At 37.1% G+C, this 19,485-nt stretch overlaps 1 protein-coding gene across 4 annotated transcripts in view; it reads left to right on the forward strand.

Annotated features, from left to right (window-relative positions):
- The first annotated feature begins 5,265 nt into the window (after positions 1 to 5,265).
- The window catches only part of LOC118736921 (protein pellino), a 98,193-nt gene continuing 83,973 nt past the window's right edge, over positions 5,266 to 19,485 (forward strand). Inside the window, exons 1-2 of one of the 4 annotated variants that reach the window (XM_036467063.1) lie at positions 5,266 to 5,539; positions 7,990 to 8,186. In XM_036467063.1, coding sequence (XP_036322956.1) covers positions 8,176 to 8,186 — 11 coding nt within the window. In that variant the 5' untranslated portion in view covers positions 5,266 to 5,539; positions 7,990 to 8,175. Of the gene's footprint in view, positions 5,540 to 5,681; positions 5,803 to 7,989; positions 8,187 to 19,485 lie in introns of those variants that run through there. The other 3 variants (XM_036467062.1, XM_036467066.1, XM_036467064.1) reach the window with 3 other exon arrangements.

Here is a 19,485-nt window from a genome sequence, read left to right on the forward strand (position 1 = left end):
TTTCACTTAACTATGAGGTAATTCTCCTTCGCCGCTACTTTCACTATTTTTCACAAATTGCTTGATTCTTGATTCGCTTATTTGCCAATTTATTTAAAAAACGTTTTTCAACTGCTTGCCACAATCGCGTACACACAAGATCACGCGTACATTTCATATGTATGTATATAATTTTGTAAGTAAGTAAGTATGTAGGTACATATGTACATACTTATGAACAAGCACACACTTTTTGTTTCCACTTTTAGAACAAACCATAAATTCTCTCCATTTAATACGAAAAAAAAACGAAAATTAAAACAAAAAAGCACACAAAGCAGCAACTGAAATAGCTGAATAATTTCAAAACTGTGTGCACTTTCAGCGCACAAACACACACACACACACATATATATATATATATATATATATCTATTTGTAGGTATACTTAAATACATGAATAGATATATATGTACCTACATATGTACAACCCCGACTTTTTCACCACATAGTACTACACGATTTTCCAGTTGTGAACTATATCTAGCTGATGTTTTGCTTAACTTACTGCCAAGTTTTTTTTAAAGTGATCTGTTTTAAAAATAATTTTTTTTCAAACTGAATTCATTGCCCATTTTCGTGCGATTGCAGCGCAAAAGTGTTGTGTAAACGCTTTTTACTGCTAAGTAAATTTTCACTGCTTCACTTTTTTACCTTTTAATTTCACTCTTTCAGTTTTATCATACATTTCTTTATTTTTTTTTTTATTTTATGTTTTATTTTTTTTGAAACCACACCATCTCGCCTATCACTCACTGCCCACTGTAGTCAATATCCATTCAAACACACCGCTACATACCCACCGTTTAGGGTATAGATGGGCTCGCTTTAACGTTTCAAAACCAACCGATCGCCAACCGATTCATGCCGTACTATAGCAGATCGTCGTGTGTTCTCACCGTCGCCCAAAACTTTTCTGATTTTTGCAGTTCAAAACGAACGTTTCCACACACTCTGAAATTGTAACGGAAAAATGTGTCTATAGAAAAGCTCTCATTTGAGGCTAATAGCCGAAGTGCTGCTACACGACAGTGGCGCTTTTCCGCGTACCTTTGCGAAGAACTTGTGTACGTATGTATGTATGTATGTGCGCGTAGAGAGATCTCTCTATCGATATGGCATATGGGTGCCGCCTGTGCAAGCATTTCCAATTTGCTCCGAGATTTTGCTAAATTATAGACAGACACTCAGTGGGAGATAAAAATAATCAAAAAAAAAAAATAATAATGTTTCCTCATTCACCAACTATTTTACATTTAACTTTTTAACTTATTGAAAATGAAACTGAAATTGAATCGGAAAATGGCTCATCTTTGTTTTGCTATGCTGCGTTTTGAAGGCGAATGCTGCTCCGGCATCTTTGACACGCCAAAAATGTGGTAATGCTCTCATTTCGGCTTCGGCTTTCCCCCCACCTTTGCACTCGCTGGTCTTTCAACATTTCTAATGACCCTCTCATTGCCTTATTACTCTGCTTTTCTTTTTATGTTCTTAGCGATTGTCATTCTTAATTTTCAATAAACAGTCTAATCTAATTTTCTTCAAACATATTCTTGGCGTGTGCACCTCGCACGTTTGAGGATTTGATAAATAAACAAAAAAATTATCCCCTTAAAAGAAAAAAAAAACAACAATAGTTATTAAATCATTAGTTTCGCTTTTCTTTATTTTTAGCATTTTGGAATATTATTGTCCCAATTCTTGTTGTTCGTTTTGAATAAAGGTACCTATTGAGGCATGCATGCATGTTTAATTCTCTATAAAAAACAAGTTCCAAAAAAATTGGAGTTTTTCAAGAACTATTTTTAAAATATTTTTTTTTTTTTTTATGACGAGGTGGTTTATTTTGTCAGAGTCAAGAATTAAGTCTCTACGATGAACAGAACCCGAGATATAACAATTTGAAGAAGTACATGATTATTTAGTCAGAATCACAAAAAATCCAAAATTTGACAAACCACATATCTGAAGAAAAAACAAAAAAATGTGAAGCCAATCGAAATTGTGACACCAAATTTGGTGTCCGATATGAAAAAGAGTGCCTCATATATATGTTATATATATTACAACATAGATACCGAATCCCGGTACCAGATGCCTTAGTAGCTATACAAGAACTGTATGTCATTGCTTATGAAAACTCTCCTTGAAAAAGTCTAAGATGTAAATTATTTGATCTAGAAAAACATCAAAATACGGTGAGTTTCTTCACTTTCTCTAAATGTTTAACTTTTCCCAAGTAGGATATGAAACATGGAACTCCAGGAGGCATTATAATAAGTACTCATCTTTGACGCCAGGATTGAGCTATCAATGTGCATGTAGAAATCCACATGAGAAGGTGTAGCTCATTACCACAATGAGAGCATGATATTCTTTAGCCACAGTCTGGCAGCACTTAGAGCTCTCTTAACCTTTTGAGGTCAATTCTCTCCAGCATTTGAGTTTTAGATTACAAGGGGATGAAGGGAAACGATGTAGCAGATAACTTAGCCAGAGATAATGTAGCTTCAACTCCCACAGGGATTCAGCCAATCCTTGCAGTAGGTTTAAATAGATCGGGAAAGAGCCCACGAAATAGATAGCAGGAATGGAAGATAGACATTGGCACTGCACCGCAGGCCTCCGCTAAACTTAGAGGTTATTTGGAGCTATCAGAAGCTCAGGATTATCATATCGATGGCTTAAATTCAATACCCTCTATCTGCAATTTATGAAATCTGTCGCTTTTGCGACTAAGGCAAAGCGACACAATTGCACCTTTTCTTTGAGTGTAAGGCCGTTTCAAGGAGACATGAGAAAAGTCTACATAGCTATGAGCTCCTACGCTTCCAGTTCAATAGTTCTTCCAAACTATTTGGGGACTTAAGGATTGTACGAAGTGTGGTGAACAGTTGAGGGCACAATAGATCTGTTAGGTCACAGTGCATATTGTCTATTTCATTATCGAATAGTACGCCATTCCATATTCTTCGGTACACGTCGCCCACGCAAACAGGGCCATATAGATCTTGTACAGAATTTTTGTCTCGAAAGAAACCCAAAGTTTCTTTTCTTTGTACGTCATTGTCTACGCCTTCGCGCTTTATAAAAAGACAAATATGTTAAACGCTTTGGCCATCATTTTGGTTTATCGACATGCATTTCAATTGCCTGCCCTGTCCAATGTATCAACTATCGCCAGGAATTACTTGAAAGTCAACGTAGCAGAAGCTATGAAAAGCAACGTAAAATTCGAAGAAAAAGTGGTGAGCATTGATTCGTTTGTCTGAGGTCTTTTCCGTGATTGGATAAACTGCGAAACTGTGTCAATAAGGGCCGTTTGCACCATGTCTAGTTAACGCTAACTGGAGGTACATCCTTCAGTTAAGCACGTTAACTGCTTTATCGATCACATGTTATATGATGGGTGTCGATAACGTCGATAAAGATGTTTAATTGGGAGTTAAAGACTCCGTTATGCATCTTGGCATGGATTGAGAGCTGTCACATAAGAAATCTGTTAAATGAGCCTCGCATGTAATCGGTTATCGAACGCACAGCACTACATACGTAGAAGTCTGTTGGTTTTTGATTTCTACGTAAAAATGGTATAGCAGTGCATGCAATGCCAAGTATGCATAACAGAGCCTTTAAGGCTCCGTTATGCATACTTGGCATTGCTTGAGCGTTGTCACATAAGGAATCTGTTAAATGAGCTTCGCGTGTAAGCGGTTACCCAACGCACAGCATTACATACGTAAAAGTCTGTTGGTTTTTGATTTCTACGTAAAAATGGTATAGCAGTGCACGCAATGCCAAGTATGCATAACAGAGCCTTTTGAATTAACTAGACATGGTGCAAACGGCCCTAAGTAGTTGCCGGGCCTTAAGTAAATACTGCTCAATCAGCTAATTTATTGACGGCTTCCGCTTTTCCCACAGTATCGCCGATAGATGCTTTCTGATTTATTTCGTAGGTTAGGTTAGATTGAAGTGGCTATCAGTGACCCATCTAGCACATCTAGGCACTTTTTGGGCAATTTTGGGCTCATTCTGAAATCACCGTGCGAGTGCGGAGTATGCGAAACTGAAAAGATGCCATATTCCTACTTCGGCATTGGTGGTTAAACCTACGAAGAATTTTGAGCTTTCATCTTCCTTTGCAAAGTGCGTGACATTCGCACAGCAAGTACCGTAAGGTTTTCGGCTTTCGTCTCTGTGCTGCACTGAATCCAATAAGTACCCGTCGACCAACAGAACAGGCCGCCCAATTGCCCAGAATGTTGCCAACAACGCCTTTTGACCTAGTGCTACCGGCGAGCGACTTAAGCCTCTGTTATGCATACTTGGCATTGCTTGAGAGTTGTCACATAAGGAATCTATTAAGAGCCCAGTTATGCATATTTAGGGCCGGTTACTCAATGTCTGGTTAACACTAATCTCCGGTTAAACATAGCTATCCACGTTGTATGCATGGAGTCGAAGACGTCGATAACTATGTTAACCGATGATTAGTGTCAACCGGGGCTTTGAGCAAACGGCCCTAAGAATCTGTTAAATGGGCTTTGCGTGTAAGCGGTTACCCAACGCAAAGCACTTAACACGTAGAATTCGGTTGGATTTTGAATTTTACGTAAATTTAGTAAAGCAGTGCAAGTATGCATAACTGAGCTAAAGAGACATTCGCGTGTAAGCGGTTCATATGTAATGCTGTGCGTTGGGTAACAGCTTACACGCGAAGCTCATTTAACAGATTCCTTACGTGACAACTCTCAAGCAATGCCAAGTATGCATAACAGAGCCTTTAAGGACTTTGCTACGGCTCTGTATTTGGTATAATTACATATCTGTTAAGAAACAAAGCTAATATTTATACCCACTGTCTATGATTTTTTTATTTCGTCATGTAAATTTGTAATATTTTGCGTCAAGGCCCGTTTTAAGCCGCCGCCGATATACAAACTGCACTGCCTACCCCACCATACACTGCACTACCAGCCGCTGGTTGCCCTGCTATGCCGGCAATAAGTTTTTTCCGATTTTGATTTTTTGCCCCCATTGCGAATCGGGTAATACATTTATGCGCCATCTGGCGGATAACGAGGGGATTTTGTCTCTTATTTTCATTGCCATGAACACTGTCAACTGTCATCGTACGAAATGTCAAAAAGCGTATGGTGAAAACGCCAATTTGACAACAAAAAAGATCTGTGGTGAAGTTTGAAATTCAGTCATTAATTTCCTACGGAGTTGAGTTAACGTGTTTTGGTATTAGCTGCGCTTTTCCAAAATAATAATATAATAAAGAAAAATTTATGTACAAAGATTTCAAGGTGCAGAAACGCATTGCAAACCAACTTGGAAATGGAGTGAAAATAAAAAAGAAGCCGAGCAAAGATATAAAAAGTGTGAAGCAACAAAGTAGAAGCTGTGAGAAAAGAAAAAAGTGCATTTGCATTCTCATTGCAATCTTGTGTGAGTTTTTCTTCGTTTACAACGCTGCGAACCGAAATAAAAGGTTTGCTGTAATTTAATAACTATTCTCCGGTGGTGTTTGCAGTTTAATAAAAACGAATTACACAGAATTTGAATTAATTTCTGATTTATTAAATTTATATTGCCCCAAACAAGAATATAAACGGTTAGAAATCGATGTAAGCTTGAAAGTGCTAATTAAATTTAAAAGTCAAGGAAAATTAAAGGCGTAGCAGTGGAGAAGGCACAGCGAAAAATATAGAGAACAACGCAATGCAATGCAATCAAATAAAGCAGCAGAAAATTGTATAAAGGCAATACATACATAAATATTTTTTCAGAGTGGGGGATGTATGGAAGAACAACCAAAGAAGGAGAAGAACATTGGAACACTTCCGTCTGCTACGGGGATTGTCTCCCGCAATTTCTGGCATTGGGAAAGGTGTGGTGGTTGATTAGAAGAGAGGAATAGGAAATATGTTGATGGTGTTAATACGCTTTGACTGATTTGGTGTGGGTACACCCTGATCGGCAAGCAAATGATAAAATTTAAAACGTATATCCAAACAAAGACAGGTTATTTTTTGAGGTTTTTTTCTGAATCTCCAAAATGGATTTGTTCTAGCGGTACTGGTGAGCCCTGCATACTTCGGCTAGGAATTGGTGCTTAATTAATTTTGTTTATTCAAATCGTTGCACTTGGCGCAGATGTAAGCTTAAACATTTTAAATACCCCAAAAGTAAGCTTTCATATTATATATTCTACATTAGGGATGTTTAATTTTCGGAATGCGAAGGCGAATGCAAATGTTAGGAGTAACATTAAGGGCCGGTTACTCAATGTCTGGTTAACACTAATCTGCGGTTAAACATCGCTATCGACGTCTTCGACTCCATGCATACAACAGGGAGTCGGTAGCGTCCATAACTATGTTTCACCGGAGATTAGTGTTAACCAGACATTGAGTAACCGGCCCTAAAAGACCTATAATTAACTTAGGTCATCGTTTTATAAATTATTAGAACATAGAACTAGTGCTTAACCTATAGGCAGTGTCTACACACACGCGCCACGGTAAATTTTACCGAAGAGCCACGGTAAAAATTACCATAGATTCACGGTAAAATTACCTGTATTATGTGCTGCCGGAGAAGTGGGGCAGAACTTCTTTATGCGTAAGTGGCCTTCGGCCGCTCTTAGGAATTATAACCCTACCTACTCAGAATTCTCCTTTCTGTGTTGCCGGAGAAGTGGGACAGAACTTTTTCGGCGTAATTTTTACCGTGGTAAAAGTCACCGTGGCGCGTGTATGTAAACAGACACTCACAGTGTTTTAGGGCCGGTTGCCCAAAGCCTGGTTGACACTAGTCCCCGGTTAAACAGCATTATCGACGTTACCGACACTGTGTTATGTGCATGGAAATCTAGTAGTCAAAGTTAAAAAGGGATATGTTGTTGTTGTTGTAGCGGCACTACTAAGCCCCGTCTTTTTCGGGTCAACGTTCAATCCTTTCCCTCAAGCTCAACTAACGCGAGGCCCAGGAAACGAGCTGTTTCAATGGGTTCGGACCAGAGTGCGAGGGGTGTTAGCTGAGTCGGATTGAGCTGGCATGTAAGGAGGTGGTTGGTGTCGTGGGGGGATTCTCCACATGCCGGGCACTTATTGGGGATATTGGGGTCGAGTCTGGACAGGTCGCTGTTGAGGCGGCTACAGTATCCAGACCGTAATTGAGCCAGGTGCGGTTAAACCGCATATGCCATGTAAACGGACAAAAATTAGTATACCCTTATGGATAGTATATTATGTATATATTAATACAACTACGTAAATTATGTATAGCACTGAAATATTTTACAGGTTCTCAGAAAAAGAGGATAATGTGCAACTTTAGCAAAAAATCCGCACACATTTGAGGGCGTCCAAATGTTAAATTGGAGCAGTCTTTAGGGCCGGTTGTTCAATGTCTGGTTATCACTACTTGCCGGTTGAACATCATTATCGGCCCTTAATATATACGATTGTGTGCTTAGTGCTCGTTAACTGCACGCTCTGCCCATGTAGACATTCGTTTTCGAAAAATATTCGTATCATTTGATGCGAATGCGAATGTGTGAAATGATGCGAATCATTCGCAAACGATTGCGAATGCAAATATTCGCAACATCTCTGTTCTACATTCATATGTATGTATACATACATAAGTATGCAGTTTGATGGTTTTCGATGCCTCTCCTTAGAAAGAGGAATTAAAAAAAAAAACAAGTTTTTCTGCCACCACCAACCAACTCATGCCATTCCGCCAAGAACTCTTCCCACATCGATTACTTACCACCTGAAACACGCGTTATGCTGTCGAAATAATGAAAAAATAAATATTCGTATTTTAAATATTGCAGCTGCAATTTTCCTTTTGAAATTTAGCTTTTGTTTCCCTTTCATGAATTTAACTTTCTCATTCATGGATTTTCATTTCGGTTATTTAAATTTATAGGATTCTTTGCATATTCCCGTCCGTTCACTGCTTGCACAAAAACAACTTATTGGAGCAATTACGTGCATTAAAGAAAAATAATTCAAAATTAATTTCCGGCGCATAAAAATCTTTTCAAAGCTGGATTATAATAAATCCGAAGATATTGGATCTCTACAGGAAAATAATTCTGGAGTGACCAACAAAATGGTGAAACGGTAAGTTTTATTATAATGATAAATTCTGATTCCTACTAAGTTATGTACAAATATTTGCATAACCGAGTATTATTTGAATAATATTTGTTGTGACAATAGCTAAAGTGGCAGTAATAAAGCGCAGTAGGTAACCAATCAAATTAACACAATTTGTCACACTCCACGGACGTAGCTATGTACATATGTATATATGTAAGTGCTAAAAAAATTGACACATGTATGTAATACATACATACATACACCTGAGTTCAACTAAGTGCACGGAAATCAAAAATGTTATCATTGTTTTCAACTTATGATTATTTGTTTATTTTTAATAATTTTAATTTAAAATATTCAATCTATGTATGACAGAAACTACATAAATAACTGTTTCAAAGCTTACACAAATTAAAAAAAATCAAACTTCAAAAGATTTTTATAAAAATTTCTAAATTTTTAATCAGAACATTTAGACAATTTTCAGGTATGCAATTTTGTAGCCCATTCAATTTTATTCCAATAAAGTGCAAGATTCAAATCGCTAAAAATAACCGTTGATTTTTTAGAATTATTTTGTGGAGGGTGTTGCGCTTTTTCTCCCATACAAAGCATGATCAAAATCTATTTTTATATGACAAAAAAAAAATAATAACCTGCAACACCCTCACAAAAAAAAATCTAAAAAGTCAACGGCAATTTTTAGCGACTTTAAACTTGCAATGTTATGATTAACTATTTAGAAATTTTGATGACAATTTTTTGAAGTTTGATATTTTTCTTTTAATTTGTGCAAGCTTTGAAACTTCTATTTATGCGTTTTCTGTTATATATTGAATTATAGTTTAAATGAAAATTATTGAAAATAAACAACTAAACATAAGTTGCAAACAATATCGTCACCCTCATGCCAGAAGCATGAATGTGAAAATTTATCAGTTTTGAGCAGAGCGGTCAGATTTGGCGATTTCGCGCCAATTTGGCGATTTTTTTTTGGATATTTGCGCGTAAAAATTTAGGAAATCGTTATTGGCGATTTTTCTCCTTCAAATAAATTTTTTCTAATTACAAAAATATACAAAACTTAGTTTTCCACGATAATGTTACAGAATTAATTCAACAAAAATTAAAAATTATTATAGTTAAAGAGTTCGAATAAAGTGTTATATGAAGGCTAATAGTTTATGCTGCAAAACGTTTCCAATATCAAACAGTATGTTATCAAGGTTGAATAGCTCAATATATGACAGCAACAGAAATGTAAATAATTCAGACACAGTCACAGACAGGTGATTTTGAAGAAATTATGGAACTAGCTGATCTCGCTTTATTATAGGATTTTATTTAACAAGATCTTATTTTTAAATAAAAGATTTGTTACATCGATTTCATCAATCTTATTAAACAAAATTGGCGATTTTTTTTTCAGAAATAGCGTTTTTTTTTAACAATCTGGACACTCTGGTTTTGAGTTACTGGGCTGACTTGATTAACCTTTGGGTGTTCTATGTTATACCAAAATCCAGAATAAGTACCATGTGTACGCGGAAAGCACATACTTTACAATTAAAATTTCTTGTACAAAAAAAAAATTTGAAAATATTTTAATTTTTACACATTCATGTTTCTGGCATACGGGCGACGGTATCATTTTGAATTTCGGTGCTGATTAGTTGAAAGCAGGTGTAAGTACCTACATATATGCAAGTAAGTACAAAATTATAGATGCACATACATACTATATTTATTAACATTCTTTGTGTATCTATGATGCCATGAACCTTAGTACAATTCCCACATCCATGATTTTTATCGAATTACGCTTTAAGGTAATAAATCATATTGAATTTCGTCTCGTACGTCATTAAGCGCAACAAAATTGAATTGCCATTCAGCGTGAATATAAAATTAAACAACCTGATGTATCTTATCAGCTTTAGCTTTGATGTAGAGTGCGATGTGCAATAAAGTAATTCGCGTGTATGATTCTGGTCACCAGTCGTGCCATTGTACGATTGTGTCAGCAACTGGGGTCTATGCGCTATTCGTGAAACTGCGTCTTTGCCATAAGTATTATTTGCGCAAATTATGATCAAACATATGTATGTACCTACATACTCGTACAAGTTAAAATGCATTTATAAGAGACGTTATTGAGTCGTGATTTTGTATACATACGAACATATGTATGTATGTAGATATGTATGCTCATAAATGTGTAAAGATGTTAATTACATACTTACCTATTACTTTTTTTTAATCATTATTAGCACTTAATTGCTTTTTTGTTGTTATATCAGAACTCTGTCCCCATATTGGTGGATTTGAATTAAGTACTAAACATTTCCGACTAACTCATCCAATCTTAGCCCCAATCAGGCCAATCATTGAATTATGTATGTATATCCACAGCTCTTCGGATGTCATGAGAGTGGAATATGTAATCACATGCTAAAGTGTGCTAGTTATTGTAGCAGAGGCTCTAAGTACTAAGTCCTGCGTATTTTAGCTAGTCTATTAATCATTGTCATCTAAGAATCCAAGTTCGATTCGACTATATTTTCTTAACTAGGGACCCGGTATAACAATAACAACCCAGTAGTGCAGTTGGCAGACTTTGGCTCACAATAACATAATTGTGGCTGTTATTATTTTTGTTTTAGCGGATACTAGCCCCGCTCGGGTCAGCTTGTCCGCCAACGTTGTTGTCAGGCTCAGCTAACCTGCCCCGGCTCTTTCCACTGTGGCTTGCCTTGTTTCACTTACAACAAACATATCCAGGCCGATTCTGAACAGAAACTACCTGGGAGCTTTCTCTCTTTTCCTATTCTTAAATGGCGGAATTGAGCTGTAAAAAAGTGTCAAACAGCTCTGAGAAGTTCGAGTTTTCTCCTCCCAAATTTTCGGGGAAAATGCTACTCCCTGGGAGTTAATTATTGGAAGATTTCTTTCTAGGGAGCAACAAATTCCCGGGGAACAAACTCCCTGGAAGTATTCAGAGTTGGGCTGATCGTTTTTGGAAGCACAAAATACAAGATAATCACAGCAAGCGCTGACTCAGTAAAATAAAACGGGACGAAAATCGATCGTCCTTCTATCACTGCTGCCTCACGTTGGCTCGCGGTTGTTCAGCTTTAGGTTTTTATTATAGCATTGTTGTTAGTTTTTTGTTAGGCATTTTTTTGCTATTCCGAGAACGATATGATTGCATTTCATGAATAAAGGTAGCGGTAAAATCTACCGACGCCATCAGAGTGCTAACACCTCTCCCAAATCTCCCAAAATCCAAAGTGATTTTGCTTTATATTGCGCTGCGTCTGTGGAAATTAACGCATGCGCTGCTATACCACGGCTGCAATCCAATCCAACTCAATCTAAAATGCGATTCTGTATGAGAACTCGAAGGTGCCAAATGTGTAGGTATGCATGTACATATGTATGTACATATGTGCTGGTATATTTTTGTACTTCAGTGAAGATACACATGTACATACATATGTATGTATTTTTTATTTTATTTTTGCTTTGGATGCTTGCTTAGGCAATCCAAGCTGCAACTGAACGTCAAAGTGGCGATAAAATGAGTATCCAAACGGTGCCCCAAAAGGTAAGTTAAAATTAGCTGTCTGTGCGGTGTTGTTGGTTGTAATGTTTATACATTTTTTTGAATTTCATTGCATGTTTTTGTTGTTTGCGGTGCTCTGTTGCAGCTGCTGCTGCGGGTCTACAATTTTCGAAGTGAAGTTCTTTCTGCCTCTGCTGGTGTTGTGTTTCCCTTTTTTATACCTTCTCAAACTGCACCAAGGCCTGTTGCCGTACATGAAATGGAACTTCGCTTAAATTTTCTCGAAAATATTTTTTACTTTCTTTTTTGTTATTCATAAACATCAATTTCCTTTTTTGTTGCACCTTCGTATGCCTACAGACAGTTTGTTTTCATTTCATTCTGAAATCATTCCTTCTACTTGCTTCTCTGCTCCGCACGCTGGTTGAATGTCTGGCCAGTTGGCTGGCTGGAAGCAACGCATCTTTTGATTCGCTCTCTTCATTCATTCACTTGCATCGCCACGTACGTTGGAAGCCAGGTACGCATGTATGCAGTATTTCGTATAAATAAGTGAGTGTCTGACCTTTTCCATTACTGACTGCCCGCGTAAAGGCAATGAAATAACGATTTTAATGACTACTTATCCCGGCCAAAGGGGTATTGTAGATTTTACCGTATTTTGGTGGTTTCTTGTTCTGTTGCTGAAATTTCATGTTGTTGGATAATTTCAAATAATGCATTAACCGTTGAAATCACCAATGATATTCGGTAATTGATTTTATAAATATGTAGCCAATTGGGTAAGCGGATTTTTTTTTTTTAAATATTGTATATTTCAGATCTTCATAGCAAAGAAAAATTACATACATTTTTAGGGTACTGTCTATGTCATTAGAATGTTGCCAGAATCAGCGCCCCCCTGATTGTCGTGGAAATGGTCAAGACTCACAAAATTCAGCCTTATCAGCCCTGAAGAGGTAGATAAAGAAGCCATTTGCATATACATACAAGGGAGTTTTACAAGTTGGTGTACTCTCCCCGCTTCTGTTTAATTTCTTGGCGTATATAACTGCAATTGTCAATAAAGTACACAGCCACAACAAGTCCTCAAACCGTTAGCCGGCAGCACTTGTGGTAACGACCGAGAAATATTGTTGGTATTGTCCGGCCGGCTCTAAACGCTGCAGCGCCCGTGTGGTCGCCGGGAACTAACAGGACGCACTGCATGAAGCTACAGACCTGACAGAACATCACTTCCATAGCGAGGTTCAAATGCTCACTGTCAGCTCCCAGTAGGGTGCCACAGACGTGGGCACCCGAACTGACACTTGCTCTCGACAGAACCCTCGCCAGGGCACGTCTAAAGGCATCACTACGAACTGAAGGACGAGATCAAGGCGCCTACACTGGCCTGGAATTTGTATGCTGTTACAACAACAACAATTCTGTACAGACAGACCACAAACGGCATTCATAAGAAGCCTGTATGGGTTAAAACTGCCTGGGGAGACTTGCATCTCTTCACTTGCCCGCAAAAGCCAACTCCCTCAGGTCCAACCCCGTCGGAGCGGCACGTTTATAAGGCCTTCCGGTGGTTCAGTTTGACGATAAGCATTGAAGGACAAACCGATCCAGACAGGGCTATAGGTTTTTTAACGCGCTTTTTTGAATTTTTTTTCTGAGAATGTATAGGGTAACATCTACCGGCCTTGATATTCGTCTTCTTGACATTACCAACTGTAGCCACCTAACCGAATGTGACCGAGTCCCAACAAAGCACGACCTTGATAGTCTTGTATACTTCGTCCCAGGTCCTGTCACATAAAGGCTTGATAATTTTTTTCACGTTTGAGACTTCGAACAAGTAGCTGTGACAAGTTTTAGTTTTCGTTAGAGATCTTTGACTGTCGTAGACTTCTATATCTAAAAATACCCCGTTAATTTCCCGAAAAATTTGGAGTACAGTTAGTGGGCCTATAAAATAAACGAACTAGCAGTATTGCCAACAACAACGGTTATGTAACCCCAAGCATAAATTGGAACAAAGAAGACCCATATCAACCAATTTTGCTCTCTATATGTATGTATGTATATCTTTTGCAGTGAAGTCTTCCGCAACGCACATACGCGAATTTCTTCTCGCACTTCCTAAGCCTCAAAAGGCAGCAATTGTGTCAACACTAAAATTTGTTTACGAAACCATTACTACATACGACATCTGTCCGCCATAAGAAGATAAGAATGAACGCCATTTATTTGGTGTCTCCTCCACTTCGACATTTTTACATTCACACTTTGCTGCGAAGTGGTTAAATCCATCATTAGCTGCACGAGTAACCGACCAAATGCTGTTTGCTCTGGCCGACCGTTGACCTGTGTGCTTAAGAGGTGCTGATGCAGCCACCAACGCCGCCGCCCCCGCTGCCGTTTCCACTGCCACTGGCGCAGCTATTGGCGGCGAAAGCAACGAAATTAACGGCGCAGCAACGGCTGTTTACAAGCCCGGCAAGCGCAGCGGCGGCAATGACCTGTGGTTAATCAAATCTCGGGCATGACGCGCACATCGCTTTCAACAAATTTTCAAGCGGCCGTACTACATTTAAGTAATCTCAACTGCGCCGCACAAGCACTCGCTCGTTGATGTCTGGCGCTCATTTGGGGCCTGTTGATTGATAATTGAGTCGAGCACGAAAGTTATGTATAAGTATTGCCTTGCCGCGCGGTCTGAGCGTCGTCGACTCCACCTTGCTAGGCAGCGGCGCACGTACATAGGCAGAGCACTTAGTTCGTCTCGTCGTTTTGCTGCTTGGGTGCCAGCCTGCCTGCTCACCTCACCACGGCTTCCAACTCGCTCGAACGCTGCTGCAATCGTTTGATTTTTCGCGTAGTTGTTTTTGTTGGCGGTCCAATTATTGCTGCGGCTGCGTTTGTGAGGCATGTTTTGAACAAATTTTCTGAAACCATTTAATCTTTACAAATTTTCAAGATGATTTGCTGATTAAATTATTTGCTATAATCACATGCTCGACTCCCGTTGTCTCGCCGTTTTGCTGCTTTTGCTGATTCGCTGTTTTGCTGCTGACTTGTTGGCTCTTTTGTTTTTGTTGACTTGGCAATTAGATTTGTTTTACGTGCACACGTACACACATATACGAACCCCAGTCATATTCTTGTGATTACTTTCGCAAACGGGGTGGTGGGTCTGCGAGTTTATAATAGGTTAATATTTCGCTTAGATACGCTTGAAAGTCGTAAATCTTAAGGGGAATGCGCATAAATTGTTTGCTTTCCATTCGCCAGACGGGGGAACTACGGACTACTCGTTGGGTAAATGCAAATAATAAACATCCTAAGCATTTTCCAGCAACACAAAAAAAAAACCATCTTATCTAGAGGAATTCGGAGTAGAATTTGTTATTAGCTTGGATTTATTTTTATGAGCTCTGAGTAGGTGATCTTCTGTTGCTTGAAATGCAAAGTTGCTATTTCGATTTTGTTAGCACTGCTTGGAGTTGACGATGTGAGCGCCAGGCAAATTAAAAAATAGAAAGAAAATCGTTCGTTTTTTAAACCTTAAAAAAATTAACAAAAGTTAAGATTTAATTTGTGCATCGACTTTTTTTACTGTTCAATTATCCAGACTTTACTAACGATTTTTGGTCCTATTACGAACGATTTTACAGTTTAATATATATATTTTTTTTTTGAAAAAATTAATACCGATTATTTCATTATTTATTCGATTATTGCAAAAACAAAGTACAAAATTTACATAAACTTACTAATTTTATTTAAATATAAACTTATTTTATTTGTTTTTTAGGAATTCATTTATCCATTTTTTTTTTAATTCCGAAAAGCTTCGTCGAAAAATTTCAGAGAGAAGAAATATGAAAAGCAGCGTAATTTCCAAAGAAAATCCCCAAAAATCACAAATTTTTTTATTTTATGTCTAAAAAGCCAAGATGACCGCCTCAAAAGTATCATATAATATTTTATCTTTACATATTAAAGCTAACACTTCCGTTAGTTTGTGAACAATGATTCGTTGGTCGTTAACGTACGAGTATCTGGTAACACCGAGGACCTTCCTTCGACCTCTATAGACCTTTGCTGACCAGCCAGCATAACCTAAAGTTTAGATGTTACAGCTGGTGCATTTAATTCCAGACCTCAATACGTAAGGAGCCTTTAGTAACATTAATGAACTGGGACTGGAGTGATCGAAATAGAAGCAAAAACCATCATATCAAAGATAACTAGATGGGTGGATACAAAGACAAAGGCAAAAAAAGGATATAAACCCAAAACAAAGATAATAATAAGTATAAGAATACAGACAAAGATAAAGACAAAGATTAAGATTGACATTAACGAGAAGATGAAATTAAAAATTAAGAGGAAGATAAAAATGAAGATAAAGATAAAAATAAAGATAAAGATAAAAACGAAGATAAAAATAAAAATGAAGATAAAGATAAAAATGAAGATGAAGATAATGACGAAGATGAAAAATGCAATGAAGATAAAAATGAAAATGAAGACAAAGGTAAACACACGGATAAAGATGAAGACAAAGAAAAAAGTTGAAAGGATAAAGACGAAAAAAACATAGCTTAAGACAAAAATACAACTAAAGCTATGGATAGAGGTAAAGATATAAAAATATAAAGATAAAGGTGAAGATAAAGCTAAAGATGAAGATAAGAATTTTGGTTGAGACAGGTTATAACTAAGGAAATTTTTCCAAATAATAATAAGTTTATCATAATTAGCAAGGTGTGAAAAATCGTGTTTGCTTAATTGCTGATTGAGATGTTTAAGGCGAAAACCCCCAAGTAAAGGTCGTGACAGGTTTTGGACTAAAGTTAACGAAACGCACGTTCTATTGTGCCTTTCGACAGAATATCCCTTGATTCACAACATTTGTTTCGCATTTTTTTTTTTTTGAATTGGAGAATCTAGCAATGGGCTGACAATTTTAGAAGGAAAGTTAAACATCTAGGTTTTATTGTGGATTTCGGCAGGATATGTATTCACTAACAACATTTTTTCCACAACTCTTTGTTTTTTTTTTTTGTAAGAGAAGAAAGACAACCTATAGTTATTGCAAATGTATACGCCACTGTATTAGTTAAGATATTCTTTGAAGATAACAAAACGACACATACTCTTTGTTTTTAATTCATATCAGTGAGAACGTCTTTTATCACAAAAGAGATTCCTCCAAGCAAAGACTTATCTCATCCCAATAAATGTAATCTGAATAAAATAATGATGTTTTGTTTTCTAAAATCCATATCGCTGCAATCGTAATCTACTTTGCAGCTATTGTTGGGAAATTAGAGTCTTTATTCTCTACTATCTGTACACACTTATATCCCATACCTTATAACAAAAGCTTTTCAGAGAGCATTAGGATACATTTTTTTTTGGTTTTCTCTAATCTCTTATCATATCGAATTTCTCACGACAAGCAAAAACAAGTCAGCAAATATCGCTTTAGATTTCTTATCTTAGAGATTTCGTTATTTTCCAAAAATCGTCGCTCGGTAGCCGTTTATCTCCTTCACTCGGTGCCTGCTGCTTGCAAGTCAATGCACTTATTTAACTACTATAAGTAACTGTATCTACAAGTGCATATACCTATCAACACATACACATACATATTTATGTTTTGAACAATAAAATTACTCGGCAGTCACGTACACTTACGCTTCTGCATATAAAAAATTACGTCTCGTTTGGACTCGTTGATAAAGGCAGCCGCACAGACAGACAGACAGACACTTCTTTGGTTGGCAATAAATAAACGCAAGGACGAGAACAAAGACCACAAACACTTGCACTCGTTACTAATCCAATCAATGCAGCAGCCATTCAAACGTGAATTCCTTTTGCCCATAACTTGCTGGCTGTCATTCTATTTGCTATGTTTGTCTGGGTTTTGTTTGACAGCTTACAGAGAATCGCTTATTTGTTGGAAATTTGTTTGGATATACTTACATACTTGCGAGATGATAGCGGTTGCACGCCCGCACAAATCCTCGCCAATTTACACTAAAGTCAATGACGTTGATTTCGGGTTTGCTTTTATGCTTGCGGTGTGTGTGACCTCAGCGCTTTGTTGTTGTTTATAAGCATATTTACTTTTATTATTATTTTACTGCTGCTTGTGTCAGCGCCGAATGTTATTATTGTACAATGCCCTAAGCTAGCTGCTGTAAAAAGTTCTTTGGCCGAACTAAAAGCAACTTAACGAAAATCGAAACATTTTCCATGCTCTCAAATAAAAAGTAAGCTGTAAGCTTCATGGTTTAAAAATTTCAAATTTAAAGCGCTTTAAAAAGTTTAATTTCTTTTTTTTATTTTTATTTTTTTCGTTGAAATCGATTTGCATTGCAAACAGCACCTTGCTGCTGCAGCAGCACTCGATGACGTTTAGTTGTTTGTTTAGTTTGTTGGTAAGTACTTACAGTATTGAAATTTTGTATGCACTGCTGCTGTTGCATTTTCATCTAACCATAGTTGTTGCGTTGTTGGTGTTGTTAGTACCATTTCTGGCATTTGTGCCTTTCATGCTTTTATTGCGAGGTTGTTGTTGCTGAAATAAATCGATGCTGCTGACCTAAATATGAGTCAACGACAAAAGTAGCAGCAAGTGCTGCCAAACATACATACATACATACTGAATGAATATTTGTAGTTATATAGGGTGATGCAAATCGTTGTTACACATATCGCTACCTAAAGGTGAAAAAGAGGCAAGTTCACATTTTGTTTTTAAAGTTATTTTTTAATGCAGAATGACAGCTAATGCAAAACTACATCTACAGTGCACTGGGGGTAACGAGGCCGTAATTTTTGCGCAGGCTGTTCACAAAATTCAAATTGTTCATATTATCAAGATCACATTATTCCATATAGGTAAATAGCTTTTTATTAAATTTTTTATGCATTTCATTCATTGCAGTCTTACAAAGTAAAAAAATATTGAATATGAGTTTTTAGACTGTTCATGTTCATGCCACCCGAGTTCACTGTATTTTCGTCTCTCCTGAACAATTTCAAAAAATGGACTTGTCACCTTTTCACCTTTCGGTAATGATATGTTAATGTTCCGTATATTTTTCAGACGACTGTAGTGATATAGGGCTGATGTAGAGATGCTTGTTTTAAAATTTTCATGTAAATGAGGCAGTAAAACAAAGCTCGCTGAATTTTAAAATATTTTAGCTATCGTCTTCTATCTTAATGAGTATGAATATATACTTACATATGCATATAATAACGGTTCTTATCAAAAGGGAACACTAACTCGATCATAGAAATTAACAAAACCTCGAAATTCTGCTTTGCTTGCATATCTATTGGATAACCCTGTATGCATGGCTTCCTCTGTTTTTCGTCACTTTTTAGTTTTAATGTAAAATGTTTATGCAGTTTATGGTCTGCCAGACATTTTAAGTGAAAGTTGACACTAACATAAATAATTTAGTTTAAAACATTACAGCAGTGAATGGACTCAGAAAATTTTTATATTTTAGCAAGATTGATTGAATGAATTTAAAAAATATTGGTGGACTACGCGCGGAAGAAGTGAAACTTCATAGAAACAATTCAAAACGGAAGAGGTCTTCAATCCTTATATCTGGCTTTTGAGTTGTCTTTGCCTTAGTCGTATTCGTAATTATAATCTTATCCTTATTCTTAACCTCCTTAATTCTTGTATTTTTCTTTAACTACCTTTAGTTCTCTCTTTATCCTTGTCTT

The sequence above is a fragment of the Rhagoletis pomonella genome, unplaced genomic scaffold (assembly GCF_013731165.1).
Source record: "Rhagoletis pomonella isolate Grant_MI unplaced genomic scaffold, Rhpom_1.0 Rhpom_scaffold_00004, whole genome shotgun sequence".
NCBI lineage: Eukaryota > Metazoa > Arthropoda > Insecta > Diptera > Tephritidae > Rhagoletis > Rhagoletis pomonella.